This window comes from Orbicella faveolata, unplaced genomic scaffold (genome assembly GCF_042242905.1).
Source record: "Orbicella faveolata isolate gen_17 unplaced genomic scaffold, um_ofav_v1 contig_47, whole genome shotgun sequence".
Lineage (NCBI taxonomy): Eukaryota > Metazoa > Cnidaria > Anthozoa > Scleractinia > Merulinidae > Orbicella > Orbicella faveolata.
In genome coordinates, this window is record NW_028301577.1 from 21,093,687 (window position 1) to 21,112,393 (window position 18,707).

The following is an 18,707-nucleotide window of genomic DNA, read 5'->3' on the forward strand; positions in this document are numbered from 1 at the left end:
TCACTAACAGTGGGGCGGGCAAGGTGGGGGGTTCAGAACTGCTTCCCATTGTCTGTTCTTCTGCCTCCCATATCTTTTTCTCAAGACTCGCGCCCTTTTTCGCCTTGCTCCAATGCCGCTTGACCTGTAACATAACCACCTGTCTCCCATACCCCTGCCACTGCCTCTGCCCCATCTCCCGCCAGCTTACAAATCTCACAAAGAGAATAAGAAAAACATCTGCTGCTCTAATCTATTTATTCACACAAATTATATGTTTTGATCACATTTATAATTTATACATAATTTTCTAACTTACAATGTATTTCACACTAATAATTCTTGATGAAATTATTTTTGTATCAAAGGTAGCTGTGAGAGAGGAAGAGACAACAAAATTTATAAAAATTTCTTTTGGATGAGGTATTAATTCTCAACTGAACTTGTCTTTTGCACAATTTTAGGCAAAAGGGTAAAGACACTTTCTTAATATGAACACAGAAACCAATTATCTGCTAAAAAAAAATAATCACTTAAACAACATTACTGATCTTGTTCATGTCATTATTCCTCCAAATACAGAAGACTGCCTCCTGTTGGTGATTATTATCTCCGTTTATCCTATTATTTGAGGCTTTCCTAAGATGTAATTAATAATGATTTAAACAATAACATTATTTATTTATTTTTTTAACTCTAACCAACAGAATAATATATTCCTTTAAGTGTTAGACAACAATCAAATTCAAGAGAAACTGCAAACATTTACCAATTACCAATGTGCAGGGGGTAGTGAAGACAAGGGCTTATGTACAAAATTAAACATCAAAATCTATGTGAAATGTGAAAAACTGTATATTTCTTTAAGCCAAGCTACATGGCTTCATTTTGTGGCTCCTGCCCGGGCAAGACTATCCGCTGCTTCATTTCCTGCAATGCCTTTGTGTCCAGGAACATGAGTCTATAAGGAAAAAACAAACAGCAAGCAAGAGTAAGCAAAGTAAATGTATCTTGTGGCAACAACTTGCAAGTGGCCATGAGAAGAGTGGTATAAGGTAAGAGAAAAGAAAGTCAAGATAAACCTTTATGTAATACACTGATTTAAGTTTAAACTAAGAATTTTCTCTTAAAAATGGTACAAGACCCAGTTATTTGTTATTGACTACTGTTCTACCCAAAGATCTGCACTGATTTATGTACTGTCAAGTGTTTCACACACAACATTCTCCTTGTAGCTGAGATTGTGCACTACACAGAATGCTATGCAAACTGTAGTGTGGCTGAGAATAATATCTTTTACCACAATTGCTACTACATGTAATCTCGCAATCTGAATGGCTAATTTGCCGTTGTCGATAAGAGTCCAGATAACGCTGCTCACATCAGTGTGCCAGGCAATGCCTTTTTTAGCTTGTGCTCTGAAAAAAACATTTTCCTTGACGTTGATGTTGTGGTAAAAAACAAATCGAATGTGGTTTAGCGTTGTTTGTACTCTTATCAACAACGATAGGTGTCATCACAGTGGTCAAAATTTGTTGTCGCCTTACTCCGCTGCGCCTCGTGAGTCCACAACATTTTGACCACTTTAATGATGCATACTTGTTCTCGATAAGAGTACAGACAACGCTAAACCACATTCAATTTGTTAAATTCCCTATTGCTGCTTTTCAAGTGACATCATCATTTTCCAAAATAAGAAATTACCCCTCCTTCTGAAGTTTTAGTTGCATCAGATGAAAGACCCTCTAAAAACTTGACGTTTTGCAGCGTTTAAGCTCGACAGGGTTCCTCATTTTGAAATAGGGCACGTTTGAATTTCCAAGTTTATGCATTGTGTGACATTAAAATGGCGGCCCAATAAGGCTCTCGAGTAGGTCAAAAGATGAGTTATTGCACAAGTTTTTGCTAACTAAGCTAGTTGTTGCTCTATAAAAAGTGTTAATTTCAATGTGTCGGAGCTCTAGAGTAATAACTTTTCATTTCAATGGCAAAACTCGATGATAGATGTTTCTGTTACTTTACGGCCGCCATATTTGTGTCCCTCTGAGGGACACAAACATGGCAACTTCATACAAAGCTCTATAAATTTGAGTGAAACACTTCTCCGAATAACGGGAGAATGAAAAACTGCACAGACCTAAATCTCAGCAAGGTTGTTTATATTTCAATCATCTTTCATATCCTAGCTTCTTGACTTAATTTATTGAATGGTTATAATTTTTATTTTTGATGGCGTGACACTGCAAACCAGCCATTGGCAGGGCATACATGCCCTTCAAGATCTTTATTTACATATATGTGCACACATAATTTACACCTGTGCATGCTTTAAATTTGATATGTAGGTCAGACTATGGCAACAATAGATCGTTTTCATGTGATGTCACCACTTTCTAAAATCCAAAACTAAAGAGCCACTAAAGTTTTTATCCTCATCAGGCACAAGAGGCAGTATATTTACATCTGTTTATAATTTTACAGCTCAGTAGTGTGCTTTGTTTTGAAACCAGAGCATTTTGAATTTCAGGGTTATGGAGGTGTGTGACACAAAGCTACAATCGAGTTTGTTGAAAAATATACACTTATCTCATGATTTTGAGCCTTTTCAGAAGTTAGCGCATTAGGAAAAGTCCTTATGTAAATGCTTGTTTGTTCAGTACTGATAATCAGTCACCTAGATAGCCAAAGTAAGTTCCAGATGTTTACACTATTTTCTGGCACCACATTGGTGTACCACAGTTGTACATCAACACGGCATTGTCATAACGGGCTCGGTAAATTCCTGCGAAACATTTTGACGAATATCTGAAGTTTGGGGAAACGCACAGGCCTAAAACTTGGAGGGGTGCCGTATTTAGTTATCTTCTGTAACATCACAATTTCTCAGCTTTTTCCACTGGATGGTTTTTGATTTATTTTTTTATAATTGTGTGACAGTGAAAACGATCTATACAGCTGATGTGGACCTATTTGGCCCTGACACACACAAAAAAAACTTTGGTAAAACTTTACAGTTGCTTTTATCTTCAGTAATTTTAGTGCAGACTAGGGTTTGCACCTCATGTTTAATATTAATATTTCCAAATTTGATTAGATTTCTTTTTGCACAAAATACTCTCCATCAGAAAAACAGATCTGAATCAAAATACAGCTTACCCATTTGACATCAATTTCATCACAAAGCTTGGACAGTTTCTGAAATTCATTCTTATTTTTCACTTCTGTTCCATTTACTGTCTTCCAACCATTCTTCTTCCATTTCACACACCAATCTGTAGCTCCTGACAATTTAACCAAGGAATTAACAACAAATTAATGCTCAAATCACCCAAATAACAACAGAAATGTGTTAACGAAAGCCAAAGTTTGACTTGTTGCCTTTCAAATCTAAGAAAACTTGCAGAACAAATGTGCAAATTAAACTTGCTGAAAAATCCGATCTAGGCAGGGATACTGCTAGGGCTTATTTCACTGCCTGAAAGAGACCATCCTTTAACTGGGCTGAACATTTACACAAATACAGTGCAAAGACTTGTGCAAAATTTGGAGCTGCCTAAAGACCAGAAAAAGCAGCTGGGCTTGCCAATAAGCCAGCTTACTGTATCCTTAGCTAATGCACTCAGCCATTCAACTGTGGCAAAAATCCCTTGGGAAAAAAAAACAGCAAGTAGCACATATTAAATCCTTACCATTTATAGTGTATTTGCTATCAGTCTTGATTTCCAATGTTTTATGTCCCAGATCTTTGGCTGTCTCCAGAGCCTTGACAGCAGCCTGTTGAAACAAACAAGCAGGCAAACAAACCTTAAGTTATTATGAAAAAAACCTTCAATTTCATATATATTGGTACAAATGTATCCTCACTGCAAGAAAAAGAATAGCTTGATCAGCCTGCAGAGGGCTGTCATCAATATTAATTTTTTACACATTTGTATGAGCTTAATCAGTTCATTTCTTGTGCATATATCTGTTTATGCAGAAAATAAGGACACACACAGAATAAGTCCACTTAAGTATTTGAGAGTTGCAAAAGAAAACAAGCCTTTTACCACAACGAAGTATTGTGTATATAAAACTTCAAGAGGTTACACAGCATGCAGTGCATGGTTCTCAAACCACCTCAATCAGACTCAGACTCAGGAAGGTGACTGATGACCCATCTTCTAACTATTCACAGAACTGCCTACCATTATTTCTGCCCTTTGGTTGGTTTGTTCTCCGTCAAGACGGTCACTTATATTCCTGAATAAATAAAAGATCAAATATTTAATTTGTTGCTTTCTGCAGATTTTTAGGAGTTGCAAAGCTTTTCATGATAAAGTTATAGGTGATAACTCAAAGACAGTGACTTCTCTCGACAGCAGTTTTCAATTGCATGTCGTAAAACCAAACACAAAATAATTAATCTTTCTGGCCAATCACAATGGTCACAACAATTCCACGAGCCAATCAAAACTCAAAGTAAATACATGTAGCACATGTGATGCAGGGGAAACGTGTATGGTTTTGGTTTTACTTCTGATTGGATGAAAAAATGACGCAAGTCTTTTCTGAGCCAATTTGGTAGTGTAGTAAATGCAAAACCAACTACTTTTGGACACTCAAGTAAAAACCACTCTAAAGTGACGTTCTTGGGACCAGTTGTAGATGTCCATTTTAGAGAGATGTCTGTCTTAAAGAAAGTTTAGTTGAAAACAAACAAGTGAAATTGAGTCAGGACTTGCCAGCCAACTGCTATATGTCTGCCTTAGGGAGGTATCCAGCTTACAGTGGCATGTGCTTTGAGAGAGTTAACTGCAACATTATACATTAAACTGATACTTCACATTTCATTTGATATCTAAACCAATTTTCCTAATTTATGTTCTAATGCTAGGGAGACCATCACTCAATCATTACCAATAAATTAATGAAATGTTATTCATCAAGGGAAGCACCAAAAAGTATGCAATAGTCATAAACCTCTGTCTAGACCTCATAGAAAAATACAGAAATACATCAAAGCCTAGAGTCAAGAACTGTCCTAAGAATATACTTTAAAAACAAGATGCCACAACACTAAAAGAAATACACACAATCACTAAACACGTGCAGATAGATATGTACCTGGTATTCTCAGGGCCCCAATATACACCAATACCAGCCCTGGCACCATTTCTACCATTCTTTGAGCAGCAACCATCAGTATACACGACAGGGCGACTGTTTGACGAGGACTCCCTACTATTTGAAGATGAAGACAAGGAAGGCCAGCTGGTCCAGCCTGAACTTGCTACTGAGCTACTGAAACTTTGTTTGTAGTACTTGACCCCTCTTGGGTTGGAGTAGTTGTTATAGCTACTGTTGAAGGTGTTGTCAAAGTGGTTACTCTCAGACATCTCATAGTAAGTTCGTTTCCTGCTTTCCTGTTGAAAGTAACAATATTGAGGTGAATACAGCACCTTTCAATAACATGTAAACTCTGCTCTATTGTGTTTGCATTTCGATGCCATCAATCTTCTTAGCGGACCTTTCAGGAAATAGAAGTTTTCTTCAACAGGTCACGTCTGTGGGTTGTAATTGATAGATTTAAATCCATTTTGTTCATTTCTTTTTCTCAAGGTTCATTGGTTAACATCATAATTATGATTGATGGCAACTAAAAATGCCATTGTTAGTTAAGATTTTTTGAACTCCAGATCGATTCAGAGTTTGCATGTTAATGAAAGGCGCAGTAAAACCTTCCTTTAAAAGTGAATGGTCAAGTACACTTGTGAATTGAGAAATTTTTGATCAGGGGTTGAGGACAGAATATAACACTATTAATTGACGAAACAGTTATAGTCTCCAAGACTCTACAGATGCCTGGGCAATTCCCCCAGGACTAAGATGTAAGCAAATGCCTGGAAATTGTCTGGGGGTATCAGTCAGAGCACTGCTGGGATTGACTGATGTTATCAATTAAGCAAGAATGACTCGAGTGAGAATTATTTCAATCAGCATGTAGAGTAAAACCTTACATATGGGGCTGAAACAGTTGAAGATCCACTAAATCCAGATCCTGATACAAATGTTTCAGCCTCATCTTCAGTGGAAAACTTCTTATATCTAGCACCAGGAAAGCCTTTGACATAACTCTCACACTCAGCCCTGAAACAATAACAAAAAATATAGACATAAGGAAACCAGCTAACAACAGTGTAGGATGTTAGGTAAAATAATTTACTGATCGTATTTGAGGGAAATCACCTCGCTAGAAAGGATACAGTTCATTTGTCTGTTAAACCGAGTCGTAATTAGCGGGAATATTTAGAGACATTGGTATGAAAAATCCTCTCCTCACAGGAAACCAATCTATGTTCTTCAAATATTTGACCAAAAAAGTCTTCTGCTGGGTATCTTTTCCTTGAAACTCATAAAATACTCAGAGAGTCAATCACTCTCAACTTATTGGGCATCGAACTTTTAACTTTTCCCACATATTCACCGCAATTTTTGCTACAGTGTACGTTTGTCCCCCAAGCAAGATGGCGTCAGAAACCGTGAAACGCAGCCTTGGTCTGTTCATTGGCGCCCCAAATAGAATTTGCTATTTTTTTAAACAACCTGTTTCAATCTTGTTCAATTTGGTCCATCCACATTGAAGACTGAAATGGTCCAATCTAGCGTCTTCTTAATATAGCGTTTTCTTGAGAAGTGCAACCTTCTACACCAGCAAGAAACTGACTCGCTCAGAAAACATGAAGCGAAAGAAGTTGAACGAGTATCTGACATTTTGCTATGTATAGCATATCTACCATGTTTGAAATATTCCCGTCTTCCTTCCAGTCCGTACGGCATAGTAGCCGCCCTTTCGTCCCATTGTCAAGGCCTTTAAAATGTTCTGTAGTTTAGAAAGCATGAACGGCCAACATCAAAACCATGTCGAACAGAACGAACAACAACAGTCAACTGTTCAAAATGGCGCGAAGAGTTAACTGAGCAACCACCCACTAGTTTCCAATCTCAAACTGGCAATATAGGACGCCTGACGAGTTCCTGCGTTGAAGAGGATAACGAACCTGGAAGAGGGTATACTGACATCGATCGCAAAATCAAACTGAAAGAAGAATTTCTGCCGAGCAAATGACTGCAAAACTACTTATGAAAAATGGAAGGACAATGCAATGGAAAGCACCTCACGATATTGGGATAACTTGCTTAGGCCGCGTTCTTCACAGAACTGCAACGTACAGTCAAGGGGCAATTTGGATTTCCCGCGGTATGCAGATAAGTTTAGCTTTATCATATACAAATAGACCATAACCGGAATATTTGCATGGTATTAAAAATGCTGCTTAAATCTTTATTCCTGATTAACACAAATCAAAAGTCCCAAGGTGGGGTTGAGATGTCGATTTTAGTTTTATGAAACAATATGAACCACTGCATGGACTTGTTGTTGAGTCTATTGAGGACTGGATGAGGTAGTGCTAATGTTTGTAACTAATTTGTTACTGTTTGAAGGCTTTTTGGTGACTGATAAAAACTGCTTATGCTGCATTATTGGAAGCATACTTATCCAGAGATCCAGGGGCAGACATCCCGCTCCTCGCCCTCTCTGCAAATGTTTCTCCCGTCGTTTCGACCCTCCCTCGCCCCACTGACTGCCCCTGGGTCCCGTAGGATGGTTGTTTCAACGAGCACAACAAGGAATTGTGACAGAAAAAAGGACAGCAGGAAACCTCAAGAAACATTCTAGCATGGAAATAGATGCACTGATGAGTCGAGATGAGCATGGAGCATGGTCAACACTGGCGCAGAATGTCGGAAGGTATGTCATCGAGTTTCTTACATTCTCTTGTTGGTATTCAATAGACATTTTTAGTCATTTTTCAACTGCCACAATTATCCAGCTTTTCTCTTCTTTTCTTGTGCTAAATTTAAAACCCTAATGGGATGAATATAAAAGCTGCAGGCCAGTGTAATGAATTCATAAAGAAAATGACCTGTTGAGAACAATATATAAACCCTGCTAGATATTACACTGTATAAGAGTTTCTGTAATCTTCAATTAAAGATTATTTTTAAGAAATAAAGGGAAATTAAATTCTTTATCACTTCTATTGCGACACTTGCTCGATAAGACCTTCTCGCCCTTGCGCGTCCATTTTGATTTCGTCTCACGCTTTCTTTCTCATCATGCTCGACAAACTTGCGAAGAAAGGAGATCGGTTTTGTAAAACGCGTTTCATAGAAAATAAAACGACTTCGTGTTTTCACGTTTTTTCCTGTTAATGATCTTTGCCGTAAAGGAGGTCTGTCCCGTTCAAATCACGTACACTTCACGGAAACTTGGGATTACACTTCACGGAAACTCGATACTCCATTGTTTAGCAGATCACGTTTCTCGAACAAAAAACAGTCATAGCACGTTTTACACCCAAAAAATGTCAATTCACAGTCCCCTAAAATACTCTTTACCAAGCCTTTGTCGGTAAAATCCGACCTTGAAACTTTTCAAGGGCACATATTGCAACAATGTTGCACTCAACTTGTTGCAAACGTTTGGCCACTAACTCTAGATCTTGCAAATGCTTGGACAGCGATGTGGCAATACCGGTATATTGGGATGACACATTGCGTGCATTTTTGTCAATAACTACGAAACTTGCGAGCTCTTGTTTTTGTTGAAACATGGAATTAGTCAAAATTTTACTGGAAATGTAATTCAAAATCAAACGACTGTTCTCTTATTTAAAGGGTGACCGTAACGTTGGCTTGAATCTGTCGCCTTTGAATTTCTTTTCGTTTAGGATCAACTACGGGCTAGCTAGGCAGCCTACAAAACAGGCGGTTGGTGCTTGAGGCAGATCGCGGCGCGGAGCATCCTTCACGCTATTCAACTAAATCGGTTGCATTAAACCACTTAGCCGCATAGCTCAGATTTTAATCTTTGGGAATTTCCTTTCCTATCGTCTAAAATGGAAAAATTCTCGATGCCTTTGAAGATCGCAACAAGAGAAAAACTTTTCGTGCGAATCAAGCGAACTGGAGCTGTTTTCACGAAGTACATATTCATTGAAATTGCCAAACTGATATCGAAAATAGCACCTGTCGCAAACACTTGTAAAATTGTCAGAAAATTTGAAAGTTTATGTAAACTGCTAATTGCACTTTGAATTCTTTCAAACTTTGTTAAGTGTGTGCTAAAACTATGTCAACGAGAGCGATCATTTTCTATCATATTCTGTGAAACTGAAAGTAAACAAAATGTGTTTGCGTAGGAAAATGACATATAAATACGTTGCATGAGGTTATCGTAATGCTATCAAGTAGGAAAAATACCGTTTCTACCTGAACTTACTTTCAATAGCACTAAAAGGAACCGGTGTATGTGGCTACTCAATTGAATTACAACACAACAATTGAAGTTTTGTGTTTAAGTATAATTGTGTGTTTGCTTTGTTTAGTTTTACGTTTGCTAAGCTCTTAAGTCACGTAACGTGTTTTTTAATTATTTAATCAGGAACTATGCCAAAACCAGTTGTGAATTGAAAACAGGAAACCTGGGTTTTACAGTTTTTACAGTTCAATCGGCCGAATTCTTCAAAATACGAATACTTGTGTCATAATTTTCCTTTGGTCGTTCCACACCGCGGAGCTTATAATTATCCCGCTTTCCACAACATTTAAAGCGACTGGGTGTATTTCTAACCCCCCCCCCCCCCTCCTGGATTGGAGGACAGTCCATTTCAGGACTTCCCCAGAAACTCACCTGCAGGGTGGAGAGAGGTGCTGTAGGAGTAAAGTGCATGTCTTGCCAAAGAACACGACAAGATGACCCCGGCCAGGCATTGAACGCGGACCGCCTTTTATTCGGTGTCATAGGCTTTAACCATGTAATTCGATCGGTTGGTTAATTCTTCATTTCATGAATTTTTTTTTTATTTCGTAACTTGATGGTGCATTTTAACAGCTGTGCGGAGCGAACACTCCCGTTCAAAAAATACACGTATCTGGAAGGCCGCATCAGATGCAAAGCTCCGAAATGATCTATCAACGGCTGTAGATAGACAAATCTTATCTGATTGATATTCAAGTTAACACACGTTGGCAATTGTTTTTTATCATTATTGACTTCCCACGGTTTGGAAAAATACGGCTGAAAGTATAAAATCTAGTTACATATATAAGATTAACATGTATAAATTAAGTCTGTTCTAAGTTTAGGTTAGTTTTTATTTTAAAAAGTCAAAGATTTTCTACTTCTCGGAAAAGAGCTCCCTGAAAAAGCACAATTTACCGTGAAAGAACTACTTTTTTTTTTTTTTTTTTTGCGTCAGTAATATATAAAGTGATTGATTGTTGGGTTATTTCCTTCGTTTCGTTTCATCTCCTTAAGATTACAACCCTTGATTTTTGACACTTTCTAGAAAAAAATTGACGTGTTGAAAAATATATTTTCAGGGCAGCAAATGGTTAAAGATCGGCTTTGCCAAATGCAACCGTTAACAATTTTCCAAAATTGATATCAGATTTATGATAATATTTGAGCGTTTTAGACTTGTTCAGACTGACTTTATCGGTAGATAATGAGGGAACGCTCATAAATAATTCATCAGGGTTTGACATTTGCAGTATTAAAGTTGTGTAATATACCTGTTGTATTTACAAGCTGGAAACATGTGTATATTAAGTGTACGTTAGATCCGAGCACTGCACGTCCGGCGTTGTGTGGGCAAAACTCATAAGGAATTTTAACTAGTGAAGCGAGGAGTTGTTCCGTCGATGTTTTAACTTACTGGCAGTTCAGCTGAGACGAGAGCTGCACCAGAAACAATTTTGTTGTACTTGGAAGTCATTTATAGTGGTGGGTCATTGTTACTATATCGTTCTAATGATTACTTTTGCGTTTCAATTTCTCCTTTCCTGTATGCGATGCTAAACGAAATGTTTTTCAGGAAATTTGTCCTAGAGACTTTCTACATAGACATTTTAGGTTGTAAATTAAACGTCGCCAAATGACTGCTTTTAAGCGATATCACAGTAATTAAGTATCACTTGTATCTGCTGGTGAAAGCTTGTAAGAGCTGAAAGTTAACGAGCTTTTCCATGTACATTTGGAAGTAGAAGAAACCTTGTGGTAAAAGTCACAACCATGTAGGGGCCGCTTTGCTGCTAACAATAGAGAATGATACGGGTTTGCAAGCAAGGCTCACATCGGCGGTAAAATGGGATTACAGAATCAATTGACCAAAGCAGTTGAAAACTAGTTTGCTCGACGTCACCCAACTTAGCATTACCTTTTCTATTTGATTTACATTTTACGCCTCAATTTTCTCCGTCCCCTCTGTGACCGGAACTATAGAAATGTATCATTTTTGTCTGTAATTCATTTTATAAAAGGTATATTGCACAGCGGAATATCATCGAAGTAAGGTGATAACAACGGTGTTACATGTAGTACGAGTTTTGGTTTTGGCACGTTTCAATTCTAACAAGCGGAAGATTATATACGAGGTATAACACTAATACGAATGGTGAACGATCAAGCGAGTTTATCGGGTATTGTCAACGAAATGATTTCAATATTTACGCGTCCAAAATGTAGATGCGCCGAACGTCACCGAACGTAAAAATGTTTTATTGCATTTCAGTTGTAGTGAAGTTTTCGCTGCTGTCCACTAAACAAACAAATGTTTGCAAATTGAACAAAAATTAAAATATCACGAAAACCAATCAAGTTGATTCGTTCAAAGTGCAGATATTAATTAAAAGGAAATTTGGCCATTTTATGCATTCATTTTGCGACGTCGTTATATTCTTGTTTACTCGGCGAAACCCCCAATAAGGGAGATATACTCTTATTGATTTCCACGGGTGTCTGTTAAGGCAGAGCAAAATTAATATCATAGCCAACTGGCGCAAAATACTTGATCTATAAAGTTTTAATTGTTTCGGGTAGAATTTAAATTTTACACCTAATCGCACCTTTTTGGCACGCTTCGGCGGCGCAGTTGTGCGTTTCGTAAACGGTCGATGCCAATTTCGCGACACTTAGAAATTTTTTTAACTATCAACGAATTTTTCTCTACAAAATTAAAGAAAAAAAAATTGTAAGTAACCACCCAGTCTCGAACCCGAATCCTCTGTTTCCTAATTTCCTTCTTCTACCACTACACTACCAGGTTGATCCGCCAAATCTCCGCAAAATTTAATTATAAGACGTGACTTTCTTAAATATTAATGATAGAGTTGCCCCAGCCATCAAATAAAAGCTGAACCGCAAGCAAACCAGAGTGAATATGAACAATCAAGAATTTGACAAGTTCGTTTTACTCAATCAACAAATTAAAACCAGTTTCTACCTTGTCCAGGCCTATACTTAAGCAGATATGGCATCGTCCATTCTGAGAGGCTTGGTTACCAATGATGGCATCGACCGTTAAAAATGGTATCGACCGCTTACGAAACGGAAATCAGCTTCGGCGGCATATCAGGTCAGTTTGGTCGAGCCATGGTTCGTATTTTGGCGAGACGCAGTTGAGACAAAATACCCACGGCGAGATTAGGCCAGTGACTTTATATGGCAGGATATCAGGATAGTACACACGGCTTCTGATTGGCCAATTGCCAATTTTGGTACGGAAATCATACAATCTGTGGCGTTTCTCTGAATGAACCAATCACAAAATACATTCCTTGCGCGCATCCTTCGGTATCCCTTCGGTGGGGAAAAACCAATTTCGTCTATCTTCGGGCGCCTTTGAGTCAGTGATGCTGGTTGCGATATACTCCTTGAAAACCCTAACGATCAAGTACAATTTTTAACCAATCATTGGCGACAATTTTTGAAAAGAAACAATTGAAGATAATTTACCCGCGTGCGACTTCCAACGGCGGGGAGGTAAGACAACCATCAGCTCAGATTCCAACCAATCATCTGCGACGTTCCTCTAAATAAACCAATCACAAAATACGCTGTTTGCGAGCTTCGTGTGGTAGCGGGAAAGTTCTGAAGAACGCTTTGAAGTGGCCGCGATATAAAACTGTAGTCAAGAAAAGACTGGGACGAAATTTTGAATTAATACATGTTGTGATGTTTTTGTCCAAATAAACCAACTGGGAAATATAGTGTGTGCGCGTTTTCTAGTGGCGGAAAGTCTTTGAGGAAAAACTATTGAAGTACTTTATTTCGTCGAGAATTTAATTTTAAAAAATCTCGTAGTGGGTTTGGTGAAATTCCCTGAAAGCTCACCTCCCGTCAAAGCGACTGCATCTTCAGTTGCTATCTTTTTCTATGCAGCGATCGACGCAAATTATTTTTTCTTCTCTTAGAATTTCTTGCTTAGACTGACTAGCTGTCAGCTCTCGGTTTCGTAAAACGACCGTTCTGAGTTGATACAATTCCTTGGCAACAGTAATGTAAATAGTCAGTTAGTGATTCTCAACAAGTTTATTTTCAGTTTTCAAAATTCCTTTCCATAGGTATTCTTTACTGTGTTCCCAATTAGCATCGCATAGCAGTGTTAAATACATTGGAACTTAAAATAAGGAACTTACATGTTTAACTATTTCTTAAAATGTGTTCGTTCGACACAAGTTTCTGAAATGCTTTGTATTGTTCAGCGCGTCTTCTATCTTAAAGCTGTTCATGTTTTCGCTTCCGCATGACGGAAGAATCGCTTTGTTTTGTTACTAATCTTTGAAATTTTTCCTCGAAAAAACCCAGCGTCGATATATCCGCATTATTTCCCCACAAACTTGTAAAATAGTGCAAATCGAGAACACAGTTTCGTCGACATCTGGGACAGACCTAACAAAACGTTCCGAAACGAAATTAAAATTCGAGCAATTAAAAGGTAAAATATAATTAACGGAAATCTACTGTCGATTTTGAGCTCTTAAATGTCAAATTACGGCGACAACTTATACATAGGACATTCGCTTTGAATCAAGTTGAATTTAATTGTGCGCGCAAAAAAGAATTAATGCGTCTTCATTCAATTGTTGTAAACGATACTCTTGAATTCAGCCAGAAGTGCTGGGGAAATTAAAAAGAGGAAGTATAAAAGTGGTAAAAACAAGCTTCGAGATATTTAATTTCGTTTGAATTCAATACCATCTTTTTCAGTGTAAATATGAAGTTGTCAAGAACCGTTGTCCCTTCTCGAAATACTGTTTACCGTGAAAAAGTAGTTTTGTACTAAGTTCATAGGCGTTTCTGTGGACGCTAATGCGTGAAGGGTTTTGGAGTTTTTATCTTAGAGATACTAAAAACGGGACAACTGACAGAAATCGGTTCTAAAAGAAGATATTGATATTGTTGGGCCGAGTACTGTATTCGTTGTTTAGTACGAAAAAGGAAATGATCGCTTTAAATACATCTGTGTCAATTTGCTTTGCCAACGTCAAGATCGGCGTTTCTGTCGCTACGTTGACAAGACGAAGCAGCTGATACGCGCTGTTGGCAAATTAAAACTTTCTTAGTTGACATCAAATCGAAAGGAAGAGAAAAATACAACTCGGATATCACGAAAGCGCGGTGAGCTTGGAATGGCGTCTAAAAACGTGAAAGATCAGAGGTTTGGTTGAATCGTCTGCTAACAACTTTTCATTGCATTACGGGCTTTCGCGAACTGCACGCTGCCATGTTTTTTTTAGTTCCACTCAGTTTAATTAAACTGTTCCATGTACTTAACAAGGCGATTCCGTGACGAAGTATATGTTTAGGAGAAGTCTAATCTGCTTCTGTGTCTCTCGTTTTTTTTTTTTTTTTTTTTTTTCACTCAGGAAAGACGAGTCTGCAATGGATACTTCAGAGAAAGGTGTGATTATGTTCAATGTTTAAGCTGATAACCAGTGATTTAATTCAGCCCTATCTCTCTCCAGGGCTATTTTTCGGTGGGTTAGCTCTGATTATTTAGTGGTGACTTCAATTCTTGACTTAAAACGGCGGCAAAACGCACATCAAAGTAAATGTTCTTCTATTACATCAATAAAAAGTGATGCCGTTCTTCAACGAGTTGCATGAAAACAGGCCGAAACTGAGACTGATACTAGAAAGAAACAATGTTTAAAGCTAAATTGTCATTATACGTTCGTTTTGTGGTTGACATGTCATCTATGCACATCATTTTACATAAAAACTTTGATTAAATTTAATGAAAAACACTTTAGTTGAATATGTAGTGCTGTTATTCAGTTGTTCGCGCCGCGTTGTTGGGGTATCAATGCTCAAAGCACGCTTGACATTTCTCTCACAATTGTCGTTTGTGCCCGGCATTGGAGAAATCTAAACGATCAAGAGACCATGATTTCCTCATTTTCTCTTGAAACGAAGAAATAACAAAAAAAGAATGGAAATCTTTGCCACTTTATTACATTGGATAAACTGATTTGCAGGAGCTTACGAGTGAAAGAAGACCACAAGTTCACGCAAAATTTTCACAGTTAACATTTAATTGCATTCAAGTATACGAAATTGTTGTGCGTTTGCAGTTGGTAAAAGGTCGTTTGAACTACACAAGTTACGGTTTACAGCACCTTTTACGAGTAATCTTTCACGTTTGCATTAAAATACAGTCGAACTTTCCGTAAGCGCTTACGGGAGGTGGTCGCTTAGGAGGGCTTAAACCATATTGGGTCAAAATTTTGCCTCATTAGCATAAGGTAACTGCAGAGAACCCATGTTATAAACGTTTTATTCACATGAAAAGTCAATTTCGAGAAAAAATCCGGTACTTCCCATGGCCATTTCGTGAAACCACCCAGGACTGCAACAATGTTACAACACCTTATTATCCAATTTCCGCTCTATGAGGGATCTGTCAAGTGGTCGTTTATGGGTGGTTAAAAACAAAAGAAAATTTCAAACTTTTAGCTCTAAAAGTGGTCGCGGTCGCTTACGAGAGATGGTTGCTTACAAGAGGTTCCAAACATAGTGATTTCACTTGGAAACTTTTGGTGGTTTGGAAAACTGGTCGCTGTGGAGAGGTGGTCGCAACATGCATGCACGTAACCAATAACCTCCATTTGGCGCGAAAATATGCTCGGCCATTTGTCCACGGACATTATGTGTTACAGAAGCGAACAGTTTTCGACAGCGAAGCTCGAGGAGCTTCGATGAAGAGATAATGTCCAAGGACAAATATTCAAACACATTTTTAAAGTCAAATGGGAGCTATTTTGTTTATCATCCTTCAACTGTCTTCCGCAACACGCGCGATTTGAAAATTGGGGAAAATAACTCGGATATTCGCCAATTTTAGTTGGAGCACATGATAAGTTCAGACCAATTGTGTGCGAGCGAAAATATTTGATCATGATGGATTATAAAGTTGGATATAAGAGCGTGGAATTGACCGTGTATAACCTGCAAAACAATAAGTCCCTGTAAAGCTGCAATTTAAAATTGTTCTCGGTTCAATCTACGACGTTCACAGGAATGTAATACTATTTGTTCAGGGACCGAGTCAGCACTAACTCTGTTAGGTTACATTATATCTGAGATTCATGCAATCTGGAATTAACCTCTCATTTCTGGACTTGGACTTAAAGGAGTTTGCTCAACTTGCAGTTCGCCGTTTACGATCCTAACCTTGTTTCTTTATGTTTTATTGCTATCTTGTTGGTGTTTTCCTATCTTAGTAAACAATTATTTTCAGGTTTCCCTCAATATAAAGGTAATTTTGTATGTGGCCAAAATAACTCAAAAGAACGTGACTGAGCTCCTTTAATGCTAAGTTGTTTTAAACCCGTTTTTTTTTTTTTAAGAACGGTTTCTCATTGAAGGTATGTTGTTCTTGCAGCCCTTGTAAGTCCAAGGAAACCTAGTGTAATGGAAGGCAGGATTGAAGACACGTTTTACAAAGATCTTAAACGTGAATGGAGATCTGGCAGCATAGCTGTGATGACTGATTCGTTCAAGAATCTCCCTTTTGTTGTAAGTACTAAAGTTACATTTGTTAAGACCCGGGGCACTTTTCATTTGTATGAAAAAATCTGTTTTTCTAGTGGTAAACCAAACGGAACAGGCCTTTCCATTTTCCACGGTTTTTTTTGGAAAATTTGGAATATTTTCGGAGCTATTCCTCTTTTCTCGTTTTTACTGGAATGATCGGAAAATCACTGTTCCATTTGCTTTTTCACACTATTCCGATGCTTCTTGATGAAATACGCTGTCGTTTCGATGGGAAATGCAATGGCATTCATTCTCCGCGGTTAATATTTTGCTGACGACCTCAACCGGAAAACAGAAGATTGATGGACAGACTTGACCTAAGACCCGGAGCCCATGACCCAAACGCATTGTTTTCTGCGTTTCTGGGAACGTTGCACGGAGTGTTTGATTGGTACCATAAACATACTTGCCGTTGTGGTCTGATAGCATACACACCAAAAAACTCAAGCTTCACGCGAGGTTGCCTAGGACTGTCGCGCGAGTCAAATCATCAACAGTTATTAATTTTTATTGACGATTTCGTCAGTTCCAAAGACTTAACCCGGCCGTGCTTTTTATCAGCCTTCCCCAAACTGAATGAGTCGACCCTGTAGCTTAGTTCTCCACTTGCCACCATAATAATAACCTTTTCCTTTTAATTTTATTTGCGCTCATATGTCATGTAACCTTTTAGACCTGATCAGTGTCGCAAGATGTCAGTTTCAATTTATCTCACTGTACTTCTAATTCGAAAGGCTTACTTCTATGCTTAACTATCTTTTGGCGCCGGGACCTACTCTACTTATCCTATATCCTGGAACCTCATATATTTTGCTCTGCTTTTAAGCCAACAAAAATTGGGGAGTAGGGATGGGTTGAGTTTGTTTTATCGCGCCCTGCTCCGAGAGTTTTTCGCCGGGTTCTCCGTTTTTCCTCCCTCCACAGAAACATATTTCAATTTGACCAGGATAGAGGACCCGGATGAAAACCAGCTAAGGCTCATGTGGCTTTCTCTCTAAATATTGTAATTTGTTTTATTTCGTTTGTTCATTTTAATTGTTTACATCACTGAAATCACACTATACCCACACAAAACATGTTGCGCTACTTTTGGTGCCATGTATCGCGGAAGCAGAAATGCGTTAAGTTACAATCACTTTACTAAAGTTGCCACGTTATGTATAATTAGAGACTGGTTTCAGACGCCGGCCCCCAACCGCTGTTTCTAACATGACGGAAAGAAATCAGAGATATTTCTAGAAAAAAAACAGCGGGATTCTGGCCAGCTTGCCTCTTTGACTGTCCGTTGCCTTGGAAATGAAAGTCTTTCGTCTCGTTACGGACGAAAACATCTGCATCGCGCGCACTTCATTGACAAAGACCAAACGAAACGAACGTTTAAACGCTTCTTCAGTTCACATGGCCAAGAAGAAACGTTCTTGCTGATATTTTGGTTTCCTCTGTGACATGTTAGTAATGAAGCGGCTACAATGAATATTCTTTCAACGAAATCGAAGTCTTTGTTCGGTTCTCAGGGGAGCGAAGAGGTTAGTGTGCTACTTTTTTTCGCTAGTGTCATTAGAAGTCGTTCTATCAGCGAAATCGATAGCAACGGGAAAACGTATTGCTTTGATTATTTGTTCATCACGCTGGAATGGAAATTTTATTTAAGGGGTATTTCCTCTCTTAAGATCAAACTTACATATGCAGGTAGCGGCACTGTTCTTTCTACAAGCACCGGCATATTGTACAGTATTTATTGATTTATTGGTAGATTTGTTGCATCGTTTATTTTTAACTGAACTTGTGAGGGAAAAGAAGAGAG

The 18,707-nt window shown here is 38.2% G+C and overlaps 2 protein-coding genes across 2 annotated transcripts in view; one reads left to right on the forward strand and one right to left on the reverse strand.

The window, feature by feature from the left end:
- Positions 1-220: 220 nt before the first annotated feature.
- LOC110067610 (ribonuclease H1-like) lies at positions 221-6,935 on the reverse strand. The gene is made up of 7 exons (XM_020774954.2): positions 6,756-6,935; positions 5,979-6,108; positions 5,086-5,384; positions 4,167-4,221; positions 3,669-3,753; positions 3,136-3,260; positions 221-940 (listed from the first exon to the last, which is right to left on the reverse strand). Exons 1-7 carry the CDS (start codon positions 6,857-6,859, stop codon positions 863-865), a joined length of 876 nt encoding a protein of 291 aa, XP_020630613.1. The 5' UTR covers positions 6,860-6,935; the 3' UTR covers positions 221-862.
- Positions 6,936-10,238: 3,303 nt separating this feature from the next.
- Positions 10,239-18,707, forward strand: part of LOC110067603 (uncharacterized) — a 76,753-nt gene continuing 68,284 nt past the window's right edge. Inside the window, exons 1-3 of the mRNA XM_089279011.1 lie at positions 10,239-10,810; positions 14,734-14,768; positions 16,752-16,885. Coding sequence (XP_089135137.1) covers positions 14,750-14,768; positions 16,752-16,885 — 153 coding nt within the window. The 5' untranslated portion in view covers positions 10,239-10,810; positions 14,734-14,749. The remainder of the gene's footprint in view (positions 10,811-14,733; positions 14,769-16,751; positions 16,886-18,707) is intronic.